The sequence below is a fragment of the Oxyura jamaicensis genome, chromosome 8, assembly GCF_011077185.1.
Source record: "Oxyura jamaicensis isolate SHBP4307 breed ruddy duck chromosome 8, BPBGC_Ojam_1.0, whole genome shotgun sequence".
Classification (NCBI taxonomy): Eukaryota; Metazoa; Chordata; class Aves; order Anseriformes; family Anatidae; genus Oxyura; species Oxyura jamaicensis.
Window position 1 is genome coordinate 21,140,531 of NC_048900.1, and position 21,283 is coordinate 21,161,813.

Genomic DNA, 21,283 nt, shown 5'->3' on the forward strand with positions numbered 1-21,283 from the left:
CGGGTCCGGGTCGGTGCCCCGCTGACGCTGCCGTTCGGTCCCTCAGGTGGCGTAGGAGGGCGGCCGTGACGCCAGGATGGGAGTGCTGGTGCTGGTGCGGAACGTGCTGCTGGCGCTCTGCCTCTTCCTCGTGCTCGGCTTCCTCTACTACTCCGCCTGGAAGCTGCACCTCCTGCGCTGGGAGGACTCCAGTAAGTGCCGGGGGTGCACGGTGCCCGCCGTGCGCGGGGGGGCCCGGCCCGGCGGTGCCGCAGGGCGAGGCTGAGCCCCGCGGGTGCTGCTCCCCTGCTGCGCCTCCTGCCCCGGGGTCACCCAGAGCGCTGCGGGGCTCCGCTTGTACTGCCGGGTGTGAAATGGGGCTCACGCTCTGTAAACCTCTGGTAGGGGCTCCAGTCCCCAGTAGAACATTCCCCTTGAGCTTGTCATTCCTCATCCTCAAGACAAAGAGGTCGCATGCCAAGGCTTTCCTTCCTTGAAGCCTTCTCTCCCCCTTTGCCTTTCCCTAAAACAAAAGATAAGGATTCTCTCCTCCGGTGGGTTTTGATTGCTTCCCCTGATCACGTCTTTGTGGCTCTCTCACCATCTTACTGTGCCCTTCAGAAACCCTCATCTTCCATCCATCCTCCACGCTACTATCTGCCAGCTGTCTGTCATCCAAAGCAGTGTCTCCCGACCCTCTGGAGCCCAAAGAGACATCTGACCTCACCGGATACCATCTGAGGATTGTCCCGCGCGGTAATGCCGCGGGAGGGTTTAGTTGCCATGAGGTAGAAATTAGGCTGAGCTTTGATTGCTCAGTTAGTGCTTTTAGTTCTGCTCGTGCCAATTGCTTGCATGTGAGAATCATTTTTTGAAAATACAAAAACAAGAAAACAATTCCCTCTTCTCCCCTTCCTGCCCAAAACGTGAGCCAGCCTTCTCTGCAGCTGCTCCGCGCGTTGTCTCAGATGTCTCGCAGCCAGCCGATGCTCTGGATCAGCGGCTGAGAAACTCTGATCCAGAAGGATTGGTTTCGTGTCCAACAGCAGCCACCAGTCCAGTTTTCCTTCCCTGTTTTGCGTTTCTGGGCATGCTGCTGGAGGCTCCTGCTGCAATGCCTAATAAGCTTGATGATATTTTTCTACCCCTGCACGTTCCGCATGTGTTGTTACGCGCTCTGAGAAGTTGTGTGTGATGACAGATGGTGGCTTGGAGATGCTGTTTGCACTGATGCAGTGAATTTGACAGGACTGCTAAGGTGACGTGTGCTAGAACAGATATCACAAGACTGAATTTCTACAAGGAGACGCGTAGCGTCTTTCTGGACTGAGTTTTTTGTTCAGGTTTGTGCTTCAGGGAGAGAGTCAAAATCTTGATGGTGACCTTCTGAAAGCTAGCACTTTTGTCAATGATGCGTACAAAATCCTTCCCAATAAGTGCGGAAATAAGTGCGGAATGAAGTTCAAAGAACAGCTTTGTCATGTTATATGGCCAGATTGCAGTACGTGCCATCCTTTGCTTCTTTCATTGCGTCAGAAATTGTGTTGAGATTTCCTGCAGCCAAACAAACAAAAAAAGCGAAAACCAAACAAAACCCCAACCAAGCCAAACAAAAACCCATGTGCACAGCAAACCCCTTCAGGCTGTAACCTGTGTGTGAACTTTGTTAAATGCGGAGGAGGAACCTTGTCTTTGTGCCATGTACCAGGACGCTGGAGTAGCCTCTAAACTTCTTCAGGTTCTGCCTCTGGATTTTGTGGCTCTGGTTTTGTGTTTGACTTCTTGTTTTAGGGCCTGTCAGTTTCTTGGGGGTTTTGTGGTCATTTTGTGGTTGTACAGCGAAGGTGTAGGCAGAGGTGGATTTCCAGAAATCGAATGATTCTATCGGAAAAGATGACTTAAGTTAGAATAGTTTGTGTTGGGTGTCCTGGCGGCTTCCAGGTACCCAGGGTGTTCTGACAGGAGGTGATGTCACCGTCTTTTTCTTAGGTGTATGTCTACTTTTTATTTTAATCTTCTGTTTTAAATGTGTTCTTCATTTAGTCCTGGAAACTGCAGTGCTTGCATTAAGCTCCTTCAACAGGTACAGAGCAGTGATGCCAGCTTTAAGCTTTAGCTTATCGATCTTTGTCAGTTGTCCCAGTTGGTGTGCACTCTACCATCGTTCCTTTTCTTCCAGAGGCTTTCATGGATTGTCTTAAATATCACATGAAGCTCCTTGCACGTTTAGCGTAAGCAGCAGTCAGACGTAGGAGGGACAATTTTTATACGGTTGCTTTTGAAAGCAGTGAAGGTGGTAGCGGTTGTCAGTTGATCGTTAGAGTTCTGTTTGTACGAAAAAGGTTTTGTTTGTCATGTAATTTTATACACGAGGAACCTATGCAGACTTGAAATACAAGTTTAAAATCCTATGTTGGGAAACTCGAGATGAGGAGTTAACGTTAAGCTTCTATAAATAAGCATTTGGGAGTTAACAAATAACAGAATTGAGGTTGCTCATTTAACCGTGATTAGGCCTCCTTGAGCACCTGTAACGTGATATGACGTATAAAGCTGCAATTATATTTCCTTTTATCCAAAGGGAGCCGGGCCTCATCAGTACGCAAGGCAGATGGTGCTTGATAGCTGCGTGTGCTTTTGTTTTGTAGGTATTCAATCTGTGACCTTGTAAATTTCTTCGTGACTGATACAATGCTCAATTCCAAAAGGGCAAAACGAAGTTTGCTTTGTTAATTCCTGGGTGTTTAATAATCCGAGAGTATTGATTTTATGCGTGTCACTTTTTCATTCAATTATTTCCTTTTTTTCACGTGACCGGTGACTTAGTTTGATGTCAGTGGTCACATACGTCTTCTCTCTAATCCGTTCTTTGTGCCAGCGGAGGCATGAAAGCAAGCTGATCCTGGTATCTGACACCCTCGTAATCTCTTTAGAGACTGCTTTTAGAGAACTTGACACCTGTATTTAACACCGGACAGGAATCAAAGTTGTCATAGAGTATGGTGAAAAGTACTTCACCTGCTTACTGGTGCTCAAGTGATTTGTTCACTTAAAGTGTAAGAAAATGCCCGTACGTGGCTGCTAGGGGTTTATTTGGACATGAGGACTCTGGTCACACCGAGATGTGAATGCATGCATGTTCAGCTGCTACAGTAAGCGAGGAGTTGAAGTATGTCATTTATTGCCACTTCTGCCACCTGCAAGAAGGGAGCTACACTTGTGAACAGCCCGAAAGATGCACATCAGCGGTTCTCTTACCATCTCTGCCTAACTTTACATCTGCCCTCTTTGAGTGGTGCCTTTGTGAGTTTTGGGAGATCATTCTCCTTACTGAGTGACTCTACACCGTGCCAAAACACAACGGGGAATTGAAATGAATTAATTCTCTCAGGCTTATCTTTCCTGTGACAGGAATAGACTGAATTTGGCTAATGTGAGCTAATTAAGATTGAATTAGGCTCAGCTGCTTCTTCCATTCAAGACAAACTGCCAGCGGCTATGACCCCTCTCTTATCCTTGTCCTGAGTGTGGCGATGGGCTGTTTTTCCCTGAGCCTTGCCTTTTTCATGTGTGTTGATGCTGCCAGCTCTCAGAGCAGCAGTTTGGCGCACAAAGAGGCGTGTAACACTGCGAGTGCTGGAGGGCTGCGAGTTCTGGCCATCGCTGGGACTGTGCGAGCAGTGTTTAGGATTGAGGTAAGCTTTCCTTCTTCCATTTTATTTCTCTTTTCTCTTTTCCTGATTTCCATAATGCAGCTTTGGTCTCTGGTAGTAGTTGTAAGAGGAAAACCCCTTCCCGCAAGTTCTCTGCGGACAGGCAGTCCTTCTGATTCCGCATGCTGGGTTGCACTGCGGCATGCTGAGCGTGCAGAATTGATGATGTGAGGTGGGAGATAAGCAAGGAAATAAGTTTGGTGTCAGGGTTAGCTGTCCTGCACGTACGTGAAGGACCTCACAGCAGCAGGTAATCGTAGCTCTGTTTACGTACAGTGAGTTGCCGGGGATTTCTTAACTAATAATGATAGTGATAGCGGCAGGCTTTGAAGGGCCGAGGCATGCACCACAGCCTCTTTCCTAACAGCTCTCTCTCCTGTCCTTTCCAATTCCTCGGTACATTTGGCTCCAAGGAGGAGGGAGATGGTATCTGTGCTACTGTGAAGGAGACGGCACATGGGAAGGTGCCCCGGCATCTCTGGACAGTGGGATGGAGATGGAGCCTTGCTGACGGTGCCTCAGCGTTTCCTTGATCTTCTTGGAGGAATGCTTTTTAAACCCAGAGCTGTGAAGGGTGGAACATGGTCACATTAAAATTAAATACTGATGTTTGTTACTTAACCTGGTACGTGTATAGCTGATTTTGCAAAAACGAGTATGTTGTAAGGAAGGAAGGATTCCATTAAAATGTTCTGGCTATGGAAATATTGGGCTCATCCCCCCAATGCAGCATTTTTTTTTTTTTGCCTCTCCAAGTATTGAAATACGCTTGGACAAGGACAGTGTGACCGTATTTTGCTATTCTCTATTGTATTTGTATCTACATTAGCATTGAATTAATTTGAAAATATACACTCTACTTCAGGTACTTCTGCCAAAATCCAAGTTAATACAACTTGTAACTATAGATTTTGAGCTCTCAGTTTGAATGTGGCTTCTGAAACATCCCCAGGTATTTTCTGTTGATGTCTCCATAACAAAATCAAGTCACTACTCTGTCATCTGTTGCTCAGGGTTATTTTCAACTCTAATTCTGGAAAGGCAGCCAAAGAGATAAAGCTCTGGGAAGAGATTTTTCTGAAGGTATTTCAGGACCTTTATCCTTTTTCTTCCTTTTTTTTTTTAATATCTGTTTCTATGGGAACTGAGGAGACATAAACAGGCAAAACTGACTCACTTCTGGTTGCAGGTTTTTCGTCTGCTTGCATTTCCATGGAGACCAGTCTCACAGCAAATAAGGCTAAATTAATAAAGAGCAATCAAACTTGTACCTCTCGCGTATGGTTTCTCTCCTTCAAAATGAAATGGTATTTTTGTAAATTCTTGTGCTATGGACTAAAAATGTGTTGAAGAAACTGATGTTTTTACAAGGGTTTGCAACGTGCGTGCCCTTTCTCGTGTGGTTAAAGCCTTGCCGTGTGTGATGGTATGTGGCAGGGTTATAGCAGTTGTAGCTTGAGTTACTGGCGTTGTCACTTCTTCTATTGTAAGAGAGGGGATCTTGCTTACCCTGACATCTGACTTCTTTCCATTCCATTCTTTAATGACAACCAGCTAAAAAACATTCAGCACCAGTGAGCAGCCGGGCTATGGAGGCAAACTCATCCCCTTTGGGGGGAAAAACATGCACTGCCTTCATGTTCAGACCTCTGTCTGGGAGTTACTGTCCTATTCGCCTTTGCCAGCAGAAAGAAGAGCAGGAGTGCTCCTGCAAAAATAACATCTCAGGGCCAGCTCAACTTGGCATTGCGAGCGTAAATCTCTGATGAAAGTGGCCGGAGCTCAGCTGGCTGGATTTATGGTTAGGTGGATGAGGGAGCACATCATTTACATCACTTGCTGCTCTGGGATTCCGAGGCACCTGTGTCCCTGTTGGTGGGGGTGACAAACAAATGGTGATGCTGACCGTTTATTTCAGTTGCTCTGCAGCTGTCTGTGGCCATAGCCTTGGGGGGGGTGTTTGTTCTTTACGGTGGACTTTGTTGCTGCTGCTGCTGCTCCTCCTCAGGCTGAAAAGCCTGATAGATGTTAACCTTGTGGGCATTAGTTGCTGTTGAGAACTGTTTTGGGCAGTATTTTGCAGCAGCATGGGCTTCCTGAAACAGTTGCTTTTTTAAAAACTTTTATTTACAGGGGAAGAGACTGGACACAGAGTTATGAGGAGTTCACAGTTACTGGGAACTGCACAGTCGGTTTATTGACTCAGCTCTTCTGTAGTCCATATTAATGCTGTACTTATTGTACCAAAACTGATAACAAATGGTTGGAAAGGTCTTATAAAATGAACCCAGCAACAAATAAAACAGATCCAGCAACAAATTTAAGGCACCTTCTTGCTGCTTTTCCAGTGCTTTAGAGATATGAGTATCACAGTGATACCCTTTTGAAATAAGGGTAAGGGTTCAAAATAGGAAGCAACTTACCAGGGCAGCGGTGATTATTAGACATAAAGATGTTAAAAAAAAAAATGTTAAAACGTCAGTTACCTAGTAAAATACCCTAATTTTTCAAAGAATTCTTCTGTTGGGCTGAAATGTTTTGCTTGTACTGAGCTTGAAAGTAGAAACTTCAGAGTGCCAGCTGTGGTGGGCAGATCTCTTATCTGTGCAGAACGCTGAAAAATAGGTTTGGTGCCCAGAAATTGTTATCGCTGTTCAATTTACTTTGTGCTCCCGGGGAACCTGCCAGAATAGGGAGCGTGGCTAAGCCTAAATTCCTGGAGCTCAGGTCATGGCAGGGTCTTCCACAGCGGTGGTTGTGGCTGGAGGTGGATGCGGGCGCTCCTGGTGCCTCATGCCCTCTGTGCTCGATGCCCTGCACACCCACAGCTGCTGCCCCTCTGCTGCTGGCACACAAGGCGCCGTCTGCTCACGGGCAGTGGCTCTGGAGGTCTGTGAAAGTTAGAAACAAAATGCAAAAAATTCAAGCAGTGCTTCTCAAGGTAGGTTGAAGAATTTAGGTGGATATGTGCCTCATCTTTCTCTGATCCTTTACAACCACGCTGCTCCAGGGAGCGTGCTGTCCCTCTGGGAAGTTCTAGTGCTGCAGTAACTTTAACTGTGCAGGGCAAAACTCTGCCAGGGCAATGGGAAATGGTGCTTGATGGAGCCCTTGAGGGCAGGAGCAAACATTTCTCTGCAGGAGGAGAGCTCCCTGCACACTCCCGAGGCTTAGATCCAGGGGCAGGTTGCTGGCGGCAGAAGAGCAGAGCGCCATGAGCACCTCTGGATCGAGGAGCAGCTGTATCGTGGTGCTTGCACTTGCTCTGTCTCCTTTCTATAGCTTTTTCAACCCGAGTTACTGCTTTAGTTATGAGCCAGTGTTGACTTCCCAGCAAAGTATGCAAGCGAGGTGCAGGAATAAGTACTTCTCCATCCTCCTACGCTAGGATAGTTTTACATCCTAAAGCAGTCAGGTGCTCCAGCTTCTCTGTATGGTGGCAGGCTTGTCACTTTTTGAGTCCCTTGTTCGTGCCTTTGTGTCTCCCCTCTCCCCAGGCTTCCCTCACTCAGCTGCCGTGCGGTTCCTCCCCATATTGTACTGTTGGGGGTTGGTGAGCAATTCTCTGCCTTGCCTCCATCCTGTCACCGTGTGTCCCCTTGGCACACGAAGGCTGTACCTCTGCCCTGTAGCTGACTCAGCAGTGGCTGTTGTGCCTTCCAGTATTACTGGCCTTAATGGATGCTCCCCCCCAGCACTCGTTTGATTTTGGTGGATATTGATGAACAGATCACTCGTATTGATGAATAGATCAAGGACTTTTTCTGCTGGCCTTAATACAGGTCTGCTGGCCTTGGGCATCTTTCATGTTCACATCAGTTCTGCTGGTGTTGTTGGGATGATAACGTCTGGCAAAAGGAGGCCGGTTGTGCTTTGTCTCGAGCTGGACAACTGTTTCTGCTGCGGTCTGGCCATGGCCTTAGTACAGATTCTGACCATGTCTTAGGCATGTTTTGGAGAAGAGATTTTTCCTAGATTGTTGTCTTCTGCCAAGCTACTTGGTGCTTTTGTTGCTGCCAGAGCTCATTTTTCTGCTGGAAACAGAATTTACATCCCAGTGCCAGGCTGAGGGAAGGCACCAGCCAAGCCTGGTGATGACTTGCAAGGACAGTACGGCTGGGTCGCGAGGTGCAGCTCTGTGAGTCGCATGCCTCTGCACTTCCCGAGGAGTGCAGCTGTGTACCCACGCAGCAAGCAGCAAGTAATTTGTGCTCTGCGTGCATATCCCGAGTAGATGTTGGAACCTGAGATGGCTGTCTTCTACCTCAGGAGTAGCTGAGGGCTTCCCACACACTAAGGCTTACTCTAAATAAATGTTGACAAGTTTAATAATTTATATGTACAATTAAATCTTTTTTATTTTTGTCAGAAATTAGTCATAACAGCGGTAGTGCTACGTAAGTATCGCTGTTCAGTTGCGATTGTGTCTAGAGATCCTAATCAAAAAAATGCACTGAGACACATTTCTTAGGATGAAGGGTGGTAGCTTAAATAGACCTCACTCAGGAAGGCAGAGGAAGCGGAGGCACAGGAAAGTAAAATTATTCCGTGTCACACAGCAGCTCAAGGGCAGAGCTATGAATAGAATAAAGGTCTCCAGGCTCTCCATCCAGCGTCCAGTTGGCCAAAGGAGGCTTCTTTTCCTGTATTAATGCATTCTGCGTCTGCTAGATTGAGAGAACAGTAATATGCTGAAGTTGCTTGCTTGGGGCAGAGATTATCTGCTCCTATTTGTACAAACACAGCACTGTTTAAAAGTGTAGTGTCAGTAACAAAGCTGGCGAGGTGATGGCTTCCATGGGCAGTGCTGGTGGCTTGATGTAGGTGCTGTAATTAGGGGATGATGAGGCTGGTGTTAGTTGCTCATGGAACTTGCCTGAGATGCTTCTGTGAAAGTGCCTGAACAGTTGTGAATGCTGGTTTGGGGTTTTCAGCCTTCAGATTCACCACATCAAAGGCACAGCACTTCATGCTTTCTAGCTGCATAAATACCACAACTGCGTTTTTCTTTTTGAAGGTAGGTTGGTGTTTTCTTTTATTTTTTCTAGTGGAAAAGTTTAATTTTGCTCTTCATACTCAGGCACAGAACTCTATTTTCTTCTGTTTAAACTTTTTTTTTTTTTTTTTTTTTTAAAGAATGTTCAGGCACATGCTAAACTTCTAGAATTTGTGCTCAAAGGATGAAAATGAGAGCTTTTGAAAAGTGGGGAATAATGGAACAGTTCAGGCAGTTTTAACCGTAGCAGTCACTAATGCTCTGGGTAAAATTAGAAATCTAATTACTGTGAATTTAGTTGCTGAGACTTTTTTGCCTTTTGAGACTTGCCCCACACAATTCTGTCACGTTCTAAATAGAGCATAGGCGGTTCTCCATTATGCTGCTCGGAAATTAGTAATTCTGCATTTTTGTTACCACTGTTGCTGTAATCTCTGCTTAGAAGTGCCTTATTTGAGCGTTGGGAAGGCTTTTAGTATTATTAAATGAGACTCATTACAACGTTTCTCTCTCTCTATATTGGTCCTTTTGTGTTTGGGTCCAGTACTTTATTAGAAGCAGAAGACTGAGCTAATGCAGTGTAAAGACTGTGAAATGAATTCTAGTTCTTAAAAAAAAAAAGTTAATTCTGATTGAATTTTCTAAATGTGTTTCATATTGAAGGATGTAGTGTGAATATTTCTAAACTTCTGAGAGGCTTGCCTATTGAAAAATAGGCCATATTTACATTAGGAAAATATGAAAGGTTCTGCACAATACAATGTTATAGTACTTCTGCTTGCTGCACTTGCTGTTTCTTACTAAGTTAGTGTTATAATTATGATGTCTTGGATCTGATAAATAGTTTGTGCTCCTGTACATAGTGGCATGCTCTCTAGTCAAAGAGGCTGCCTTCAGGCTGCTGCATCCTGACCTTTGAATGCTTTAAGTTTCTTGATGTAGTTATTAAAACTTTTTCCTTTTTTTTAAATCAAGAATCAAAAATAGCTCATAAACCAGAGCTATGTATTCTTTATGATATGTTCTCCTATGCAAGTTGCATTTCCTGCTTCAAAGGATGGATGAAGGACTAGAGAAATCTGCTGTTGTATAATGCCAGGTATTTCACTCTCTTCCAGTAACTTTTATAGTTGTAGCATAAAAAAGAACTGAGGTATTTTATTTTCTTTCCTGCACACTTGAATATAATTGCTTAACTTTGGGCTACTTTGCGCTGATTTTATATAAGATTAGTGGTGTAGCCAAAAGGTTAAAAAGCCCCTCTCAGGTGTTGTGTATTAATCGCTGTGTTTGACATAATGCTGCTTTAGTATAAACACGCCTCGCTCAGCAGTCCTGCGTTTGTTTGTGCCTTTGCAGCAGTGGAATTACCCCATAAGAAGCTTTCTTCATCCTTGTCCTGGTTCATGATGTTAACTAATCTCATAATGGGCTCTTCTTGAGGACCTGCTTAAGGGAAGTTTGGAATATCTGTACGATAGGCTGCTTAATGCGTTGCAGTTGCTTGGCTGTCAGAGCTGGACAAAAGCTGTCCGAGCATTTAGCCTGCAGTCAGCTTTACTGCTTGTGCTCTGGAACAGGCAGCTGGGGGGATCCCAGAGTTGTTCGTGCTCGTGGGAAATTGTTCAAGAGGCTTGTGGGATCTGCTGTCAGACCTGCTGTCAGATCTCTCCCTGAGAGCTCCGGATGATGCACCAGGAACTGCAGTAGCCCTGTCACCTCTTCCTGCGTGAACAGGTCTTTTCCCCATGACCTATACTTGTCTGTTCCCATAAGCTGGGATTTTTAAAAAGGCACATTGTGTCTCACTTCAGTGGAAGTAGCACGTGGTACTGTGATTTATTATTTTTTTCCTGAGGAATTAAGTTTTTTGCTTTGTCCTCTGATTACTTTTTTTGTTAGATGCTTTAATCTTTGCAAAGACTAAATAACACGATAGCAGAGGTAACGTGAATTGAATTTGGGACGTGCTGTAATGGAAAAGTTTCTGCTGAGCCCATGGCTAAGCAGCTCCCTCTCTGCTGGCAAGCGTTCAGATACGCTGGGAAACTTGTTCGTATAATGGATCCGAACAGGAAACTGATCCAGTGTGAAAATACAGAAGCCTTCCTTTCCCTCCCACTCCAGCTTTTTGGAGATGTTGGATTTGATCCGTACCAGGCAGGCTGAAGTGCTTAAGGCCATCCGTTCGCTCTAACCTTGCCGGCAGCCGGCTGAGCAGGCAGCAGTGCACCGAGGCGTGCGGTTATTGCAGGTACCACTGGAGGGCGGCAGATGTCTGCTGCTGACCCCTCCCCGGGGCTCTGCAGTGCCCGAAGCTCTTGCGTGCTGGGTCAATCGTACTTCCAAAATAATAATAATAATAATGAAATCACAGCGTTCCTCTTTCTTGTGCAGTTACAGAGTGGCACCTGCCATTCCCTGGGTGAGCTTCAGTAAACACTAAGTCAAAAAACCCTTCTCCAGAGTCATTTGCTTTTAGAGTAACTTCATTTGGCAGGAACTTGGCTATTTGTCGTATCCAGTTGCCAGTATCCATTTTCATAATCCGATCAAGTCCCATCTTGTAACGGGTTTTTGTTTTTGCCTCCTGCTGCTCCTATTCAGAAGGTATTTTTCAGCTTCATGCTAATAATTGGATTTTTATCTTTTTATTTTTTAAAAATCAGTTGAAATTATTGTGCATTTCCCCAAAGAATCTGGGGAGAGTAAGGGGACATCATGCAGGGATGCAAGGTTGTGGGGCACCTTGCTTATGTTGTTGCAGAGGGAGGGAAATCCAGACAAATCTGAAGTTCTTAGGAAACCATGCTTTGTTACTTCAGTTACTTTCAGAATAACTAGTTTAATTTAAAGGACTTCTGCTAGTTGAGGAGAAATACCTTTTCAAACCTGGATATAAGCTTCTGGCACCGTCTTCCCATGGTATTGAGCTTCACAATCTAATTGTGCGTGGAAAAGCACTCCTTAAGTCTAGTTAAAAGCATAAGTGAGTAAAGAAGATGGTGAAATAATTTAATTTTCCTATTAGCTTTTGGTAAAATTGACCTAAATGGATAGCAGTGAGTGTTAGTAAAAAAAAAAAAAAAAAAAAAAAAATGTGAGTATGAAGACATAGTGTGGTCAATGCTTAAATCCTGGTAGAAAATGCAGTAGTCATATGTGGTAACTATGGATGTGAGATCTGTTTGAAGGTAGAAGTAGGTTTATTCTAGCAAAGCAGGGTTAAATTTGGAATTGCGCTGGGGAAATAAGTTACAAGTGGGAAATATCCAAATCACACTAACTCTGGAGATTTATTTTCTCTGTTACTTTCTTATAACCTTGTTTTGAAATGCAAAAAAAAAAAAGTTTAATAATACTCTGTTTTTTGACTTGGGTTGATTATGAGAAGTAAATGAAAGGTAATTTGGGGTGGCCAATCAATTGGTGCCTTCTTGATTTGTTTTCACTGAGCTAAGGGCACTGTATTTCTGGAGCAGAATCTCTGTCTCTATGTTAATTCTGTTGTTTAAAACTGAATCTTCTTACTTTCTCTCTCCCAAGTTTATATCCATATATTTTTCTGGGTCTGTTTAGCCACTGTCACTGCAGTTTTAGTGGTAAAAGAGCTCTTTTACCAAATAGAACTGCAATATACTCTCCTATTTGATTTTTTTTTTCTCCTTTGAAAAATTTTTGGTGCTTTCAAGAACTGAGTAAGACTTTGCAAATTATATGATGACCATGGCTGGAAGGAACATCGTGAGGTCTCTAGTCCTGCTCAGCATGGGTTTGATTACTGGTTGGGACCAGGTTCCTCAGGTCTTTATCTGCTCAGGTTCTTAAAACCTCAAAGGATGGAGACCTCACAGCCTTTTGGTACAGCCTTTTCCAATGCCTTGCTGTCTCAATTGTGAACAGGTTTTTCCATATATCCAGGATGAATTTCTCGTGCTTCAACTTACGCGTATTGCTTCCGTGTCCCACCATACAACACTTTGGGAACCAGGCTCAGTTTTCCTGTACAGCCTTCTTGCAGGTGCTGGAGGGCTGTGATTTTTGTCTCCCCAAAGCTTTGTTTTCTCCAGGCTAAACAAGCCTCCTTCGCTCAGTCTGTCCTCATAGGTCATGTGTTAGCATACTGGTATTTGATGATCTGCACAATCCCTTGTTTGTCTGTAGCCCTCCCCAGAGACCAGGCGTGATGCATTGAGACAGAGGGCTCATTGTTTTTTAGAAGATTTTGTGTTTTGTTTTGTTTCTCCCTCTTTTTTTCTGCTTCATGTCTGTTAAATCACTCTATGTACTTTCTTGTATTTCATCTTCTGCTTCAAATGCCACTTAATTGTGCATTTGTTGTACAGGAGGTGCGTGGTGCCTATATTGGAGCTTGCTGAAGAAATGCCAGATGAATGAAGGGGCACTTAACACTGAACAGATGATACGAATGTGCAGTAACAACACAGGAAATGGTGTTGCTACCAAAAAGGCTTTTTGCTTCTGAAGAGCCTTAGTCCAAAAGCAGTCACAGTTCAGGGAGTAGGAACAGAGGGAGGAACTGAAAACCAGGCAGCAGACACCCTCCTTGGGCAACCTGTTCCATGTCCCGCTACCTTCCTGGTGAAAAAGTTCTTCCTAAAGCCCAGTCTGGACCTCCTGAGCTGCGACTTGTGGCCACCGTCACTTCCTTCCCTTGAAGGACGCAGGATGGTATGGGCCTTGAGAATGTTCTCCATATGTCTGCTTGTCTTCCTGCAGACGTGATCTATGTAGGCAGTGAAGTCCCGAAGGCTGTGTGAGAAGTGGGGTATTCCGAGATAATCAGGGCTTTGTTTTGAAGCTCCTGAGCTCAACAGATGAAAAAGTCAGGGAGGAAAGGCAGTGGCTGTTCGTGCACCACTAGTAATTTAGCCTTTGCGTACTTGACAAGCAGCTATTTAGTGAGCCCAGAATAACAAAGAACTACTTGGAAGAGGATGGGTATCACAGACTGCTGTGTAATCAGATATCAAGGACTGGTGTGAGGATGATGGTTGCAAGGGAGGCTTGCATGTGATTGCTGGTTCCCCGTGGGCAGGCACTGCTGCATCTGAACTACTTCACTGCTGCCAGCTGTTAACGAGGGGCATGCCTGGTCTATGACAACAAACGTGGAGATATTTGGAGTGCTGAACACAAGCTTGATCTTTACTGAAGTGATTGCAAATTTGGGTTTGCAACCTGTTTTGGGGAGATGGGTGACGGCAGCATGTTGCATCCAAAAGGATTAGCACCCTTCTTGCTGCCCTTGTGTACCTGTATTTGTTTCTAATACTTGTGAGCATTTGTATTGATTATTCTGTCATCTTTCAACTTTCTGGACTTCTTTCTTCAAGACTGTCTAGTTCTGCGGTTTCCCATACAGTGCAGATGTTATTTTCCAAGCTATTTTTGAGGTAGTCTTGCTTTTTTTTTTTTTTTTTTTTTTTAGTCAGGGATCCACACTAAGCTCTTTAAATCTCTCCCATGAATTTCTTCATTGATTTTAAACCCCTGCAGTCTACTTAGAGCATTCCCTCAGCTGTGCAACAGGATGTGTGTTGTCCATAGTCTGGCACGTTGCCACTTCATCTACCTTCTGAGTCCTTTCATCCAGTTGCTCGTAACTGCCTTGTCTTGCAGCGACCACACCAGCAGTAGTGGTTGTCTCTTTTTTTTCACATAAGCTATTTGTTGTCCTTTAACGGTGAGGTTTCCAAGGCACAGAAGTTAATGGTCAGTGACAAACAACATAATCTCAACTCTAACTGAAAGAAGAGATAACTGAGTATATTCCTCAAGCCTTCTTCTCTTAAAATAACTTTTATCTGTTCCTCCTAGCATGTGCCAGTGTACACCTTACAAAGCATTTTAATTAAAAATGGATATATCTGTAGTATTTCCTTTGTCCTTGTCTAGTGGGAGCTATTGGAACGAATGTTTCCAGAAGGCTGCATGTTGCACTGATTACTGGGTGGTTCCCTTCTTACATCCTGTACAGTGTGAAGCCTTGTCTCTGGAATGGCTGTTGGGTCTCGTAAAATGTTAAGGGAAATGTGGTTGTGCTATCACATGGCATATAAATCCTGTGCAGTTGCATGTTGGATGCTGTTCTCCAAGCCAGGATTATGATCTCGTGCAGGCTCACGTAAATCAGAAATCTCGTCTTGAAGGCAGGAGCAAGTCCATTGCTTTTATTTTCTCTCTTCCCTCATGTTTCTGCAGCAAGGCAAACGCTTTTGGATTCTCTTGAAGGGCAGGCTTTAAAATGCCTCACATTTCTAGATGGATGAATGCTGGGCAATTGTACTAATGAGAATGAAGTTAAGTTGCTGTGATGAGACTTGAGACTTGGGCTGAATTAAAAAATACACATATATGGTTTCTGCTATGAGGTATATCTTATCCCTGCCCTGATGTTGAAAATGAGAATAGTGGTCTTGGACAGCCAATCTGTAGGTAATGCATTCAATTAGAAAATAGAATTCATTTTTAACTGATAAAACTTCAGTTATTTTAATATTTGTTGTGTATTTCAGTGCCAGTAGCTGGCGTTTTTGTTTTCTGGGCTCTGCCTTTTAGCCCAGCTCCTTCACTGGCATTAAGAAACAACCAAGAGTGAGAGCTGGAACTGCGAGGCAGTTTCCTCTTGTATTACAGTTTAGTTACTTTCTAAGGTACTTGAGTAAATATTCAATTTGTAAACTGATTGTCCGGTGGTTTTTTTATCTGTAGAATAATATACTGCCGTTAGTAATATTTATTTTCTTGATTATCTTATCTTAAATATTGCTACTCGTTTTAGAAGCTGTGTGTGTTGTGTTTTTTTTCTAACAATGGCCACTCAAAATATTTTCCTTTATAGGAAATTGTAGAAAATAGCCTTGGAAAGAACTGCAGGAGGTCTTTCTCCAGGACTTTAAAAACAATATTTTTAGCATAATTTTATGCCAGAATATGTCAGAAGTACTCTATAAAACCTAATGATGGAAACTTGGACAATCTATCCCAGTGCTTAATTATTCTTCCCTGTAGACAGATTCTTCCTCATGTCTGCCCTAAATCATTTTGATTGCAATCAAGTCAATGGTGAGCTTTTGTGAATACCCTCCTCCCCTTCTCAACATGTGTTTATGTGTTTTAGGATAGCTGATAGTCTTCTTTTCAGTCTTGTTTTCTTAATTTTTCTAGACGCTGATCATTCTTACTGCTCTTTTCTAGACCCTGCAATTTGTCCATGTGTTTCTTGGAGTGTGGTACTCCAAACTGCTATAATTATTTTACTTTTTTGAGGCTTTGTATGAATGGAGTAGGAAATGTAGGTTGTGGTTATATTCTTGTTCGTACTGTTCAGTGCAAAGACATTAGGGTCTCAGTATTGCGGTGTTGATTCAGATCAGCTTGCCATTCACTGTAACTCATAACACCACTGTAGCCCACAGGAAGGGTGCCATGACCCCTTGCCAAGATTCAGGTCTTTGTATACTTGCCGTATATGTGGCTGTCTTGTTGCTGTTGCCCTGGAATGTATAAAGCTGTGGTTCTGGGTCTGCTCCAGTGGAAAGACGAGAAACCATTTGAGAGGGAGGAAAAGCTAACCTCCATGCCCATGGGTTACAGTTGCTATTTATCAGACATTCTAAACAGGAGACAAATAGGTGCTTTTCAGCCTGGATGAATTCAGAGAGTAGATTTTTGATATATAATTTTAACCGTCTAGGGTAGGATTAAGATACCTGATTGATTGCCTCTGAGGAATGGCAGAATCCTTTTCAGGTGCCCAGATCTGGTCAATGGTAGATGCTTCAAAGTGTTGATTTTTCATGGTATTGATTAATCACTCACAAGGTAAGGGATTCTGTTCTGATGTTGCTCACTTTGAGAGTTCTTTGTGAATAATGGAAGTTCAAGATTAAAAAGTTAAAAGGGAAAATTTTAAACTAAAAATCTTTAAGTTGATCCTAAGCAAAACTCCAAAAGCGAACTGCAGATGAAATATTTGGTGATTCTATGTGAATCAAATCTGCCCTCAACAGGGAGAGAACTTCATCTCTGTACAGAAGGATTTTAATATTTCTGAAGGCAGATGATGTGTAGTTCTGGATCACACTGAAATGTATGTATCCACAGTTCATTCTGGGACATTGACTAACCTCATAAGCTTGTTTAAATGTTCCATGCTCTTATGTGTCTCTTCTTGCTGCCTGTTCGTACAGGTGTTGCATGGAATGCCTGTGCTTCAAATCAGGCTTGGGAGGTTTTTTGCCCTCTAATGCTCATACAGTCGGTGCTTTTCCTACTTCCCCTTGCTTTCCACATGACCTGAGAAGGGCTGTATGTGCTTCCACTTTCTGAATTTCTCTGCTGCTAAAGATCATCAGCTCAGCATTGTGAGGGCTGTGTCTCCTCAAGTCCATGGCTTGTGTTGAATACGCACTCAAAATAGTCTTCAGTGAATGGGTTTGGAAACTTTATCCCAAGCTGAAGCTCAGGGACTGTCTGCCTATCCCCTCATTTCTTCTCTTGCTGTGCTGAATCTGCAATGTAATGCTGCACCCCTCTTCCAGCATGGGGCTAGGACGTGGTCATAAGGTATCAGAAGTAGAGGAGTCTGCATGTGTTGTTACCCCTAGGGCCATTTGCAGAAGGGATGTAGTCATCAACTTGCTTTTTGAAGAACCTGAGTGTTTGGACTTCTCTATGATGTGTGGCTGTTGGATGATGCACTAATTTTGAAACCTAAAAGCCCCTTGGAAAGCTACTTTTGGCTTCACAGAAATGATCCAGAAGATGTTGCTGTGGTGTTGACTGTCTCTGGTCTTCTTTAGAAGATAGTTTTTATGTATATATAAAGCAAATATATTTTTTTTCCAATCACAGAAAAAGGTATTGAGGGGAAAAAAAGAGCAGTACATCATAACCAACCCCAAACCTGACTCTTGTGTGAAGAAACCAACAAATGTGGAAGATCTTGACAGGAAACTAGATAGCTGATAAAGCTATGTAGATGTTCTCGGTAGCTGTTCCTGCGCTGGGTGTCCATGATGGTCAGGGCTGAGCTTCATCATTTGCTATTCTGCTCTGTAACAGTAGAGGGTACTGTTGTTGTAAGATACAAAATGAGTTTTTTCAAATGTTGATGTGTGAGCATGGAGCTTGGATATTTCTGCTTCTGGTATATTGGTCATTGGAACACTTGGCATGTTATTAGTCATCTTTGGGTCAATCAAGACCATCTTCACCCCATCTATTAATGAATTTAGTAAGTAATTTTGTGACAATCTGTTAATTTTGTTAGGTCAGCATGAATGTTTTCTCGTCATTTTTGCTGCCACAGAAAGTGTTTCAAAGATGTGTTTTCTTATACAGCTTTCTTTTCCTTACGTACCATGTAAAGATTTTGTTCTTTGCTCTAGATTGAGGCTCTCATTATGCTGGACAGGTTTGCGCAGAGTTGTTCTTCTGGAGATGAAATTAAAAAAAGAACAATGATTTGTGGACAAAGCTGCTATTATTCCATCTCTTGTTGAATAGCCTTAACAATCATTCCTTTTCTGTTTTATTTACCACATTCTTACATAGTCTCTGGCCTCTGTTCACCATGGAGTTGTTTTATTTGAATGTCGACAGGTGTGCAGTTATTTAAGACCCGCTTTTAAGGAATGTTACTGCTTTGCCAAAGATTATTTGAGTTCTGTGGAAAGGACCTGAGCTTTCCAAAACTAAGTTTCTGGGGTTTTAGTTACATGGTATGTTGATTTTGGTGGCTAACCTGCTGTAAGTAACTGTGTACTTGCCTTTTTCTGGGATATTCTTGGTGTTTGACTCATACTTTTTCAGTGATCCAATTTACAACCTCTACCCTGAGAGCAGTTGTCTTGGCACAGATGTGGCAGTGGAGAGCTGCTGTGGTGTGCTGGGCCACACGGTGTGAAAATTGCCTTTTTATTGCTTTGTTGACAAAGTACTGTGTAAGTACACCTTGAGGTTAGTGTTAATTTTAGGTTGGAATTGGTAATACTGGTGAGAGCAAAATGTCTTCAGGTTGGTCACTGCCCTATTCCAGCTGTACCGTAACATATTTACGCTGTTGGAAATCCAAGTATGGGTGTATTTCTTGTTGTGCTGTCAAGAAATGCTGCTTTACACATCAAGTTTTTTACATTTCTGAAATTCCAAATTCCATGGAGGAGGTTGTCGCTGTAGGAGATGTCACTGACACTGAATATATTGAACAAGTGCAGAGAAACTGCCTGGGTCCGGTGAAGTAACTATGGTTGTTTGCGGCCTGCATGCTGCTAAGCTGGCTGCTCCTCTGGAGAGCCCGTGGTAAAGAACGGCTTATTATGGGTAATAGTTGTGACCTCAACAGGATCATTCTTGGATTTTCGCTCCTGGGCTCAAATAGTAGCTGTAACAATGCATTTCATTATGTTGGAAGGGAAATTCTTTGTAGGTGAACCCTAACCTTACAGTCACTGGGTTTATCCTGTGCTCCTTGTAGGCCTCAGCTCTCACTTTGAGGCTGATTAAGAGTTTTTGCACAGCATCATGCCATTGGCAGACTGGAAGGTTTGTCTTTCTTGCAGTTAGCTGGACTCTTCTGCATTTAATTTGTTCTAAATCAGTGTAACGTGGCTGGAAGTACTTGCACTAAAACCACGAGATAATGCTGATTTAGAACAAGGGTGTTTCACTGAATCATAAGATAGTTGAGGCTAGAAGTCACCTCTGGAAATTATCTTCATCCTCACAGTGCAATGACTTTTTAGTTACATTTAAATAGAATTTCCTGTTTTTAATTTGTTCCCATGCCTCCTGTCCTTTCACTGGGCACCTCTGAGAAGAGCCTGTCTCTGCCACCTTTACTCCCTCCCATCGGGTATTTATACACACTACTAAGATTCTCCTGATCCTCCTCTGCTCAAGGCCGAACAACCCCAGCACTCTCAGCCTGTCCCATGGCAGATGCTCCAATCCCTTAATCACCTTAGTGCGCTGGACACACTCCAGCGTGTCCCCGTGCCTCTTGCAGAGGGGGATCCCCAGCAGGATCCCCCCTCTTGCCTTTCCACAAGGGCGCGATGCTGCCTCGCCTTCCTTCCACTGCTTGTCCACCAGGACTCCTGGGTCCTTCTCTGCAAAACTGACTTCCAGCGGGTTGGCACTCGGCTGGTGTGGGTGCACAGGGTTATTCCTCTTCAGGAGCAGGACTTCACGTTTCCCTTTGCTGAATATCATGAGACTTCTGTCTGCCCATTTCTCCAGCATATTATTTTATTTTATTGCCAGCAGGTCGTCTGCCCAGTTCAGCAGCAGGCCCATATTTTCCCCAGTCTTCCTTTTGCTACTAATTTACCAATAGAAACCCTTTTTCTTGCCCTTTTTTTTGTCCCTCGCCAGATTCAACTCTAGGTAGGCTTTGGCTTTCCTAAGCCTGTCCCTGCATGGTAGCACAGTGTATGTTTTCTTCCCAGCTTGCTTGGCTCTGCCCCTACCTTCTGCATGCTTTCTTTTTATGTTTGCATTTTGACAGGGGCTCCTTGTTTGTCCATGCAGGACTCCTGCTGCCTTTGCTCAATTCCCTGCATGCTGCTGGGCTGGGCCATTCTTGAGCTTGAAGGAGTTGCTCCTTCAAAATCAGCCAGCTCTCCTGCACCACCTCTCTTCTCTCCAAGCCCATATCCTATGGCGTTCTTTGAAGCAGGTCCCTGAGCAGGCTGAACTCTGCTTTCCTGGAGCTCAAGGTTATGATCCTGCTATATGCCTTGTTTTCTTTGCCTTGCTTGTGACATAGAGCTTGGTTCTGTGACTTCCCTGGCTTGAGCATCAGTAGCGTTAATGCCTCAGGCTGCATTTGTGGTGAGCTGGCTAGGTTGCACACTTTCATCTCAATGAAAGATTTTTTTTTGTATCTGAAATGCATACCTCGTGTGAACTAGACAGTACAGCTCTGAGTAAATGTGTTTTCAAAAGACTGTATTTTCTTTTGGTGTGTTCTTAAGTTATATTTACTGATAGATCTGTTCTGTCTCTTGGTCTTATGTGCCTGTGCTAGTACTGATGCCATTAGTCTCTCTGATTCTGATTGCTGCATGCAGAGTTTTCCTAGAAAAACTTTCATCTAGATAGATGTCATTTAAATGACTTCCTTGCTAAATCCATTGCCATCTCCTTAGGCATGCCTGGAAATGCAGCTTAAATTTGCACTGTCTAACTATGCCCTGGCTTGTGTGAGATCACGGTGTAACCCAAAGCATTTCTTCATGGTAAAGCTATCCTGTATATATCCAAAAAATAAAAACTGGTCTAGAGGAGTTGACTGCACAATTAGCCTAGGAATTATATAGGTGGTTGTGTTCCTACAGTTCCAAAATCTGTTCTATATCCATATGTTCATTAATAAGTTTCACGTAGCATAGGTATGTCCAAGGCATAATGGGATTCTGGCAAGGGATCCAGCTGCCTTTTCAGAGTGGTTTTCTTGGTGGAGTTCATCTAGTACCATTCTTCATGTTCTGCATCTTCTCCCCATACCCTGTTACTGTAAACAGTGGCACTATCGGGTGGTATTTCAGAGGGGTGCATGTCCCAC

General features: G+C 43.7%; 1 protein-coding gene across 5 annotated transcripts in view; it reads left to right on the forward strand.

Moving 5' to 3' along the window:
• The window catches only part of ST3GAL3 (ST3 beta-galactoside alpha-2,3-sialyltransferase 3), a 170,386-nt gene that overhangs the window by 3,224 nt on the left and 145,879 nt on the right, over positions 1–21,283 (forward strand). For 4 of the 5 annotated variants that reach the window (XM_035333846.1, XM_035333844.1, XM_035333845.1 and 1 more), the window contains exon 2: positions 47–191. In XM_035333846.1, coding sequence (XP_035189737.1) covers positions 77–191 — 115 coding nt within the window. In that variant the 5' untranslated portion in view covers positions 47–76. Of the gene's footprint in view, positions 1–46; positions 192–3,500; positions 3,675–21,283 lie in introns of those variants that run through there. The other variant, XM_035333848.1, reaches the window with a different exon arrangement.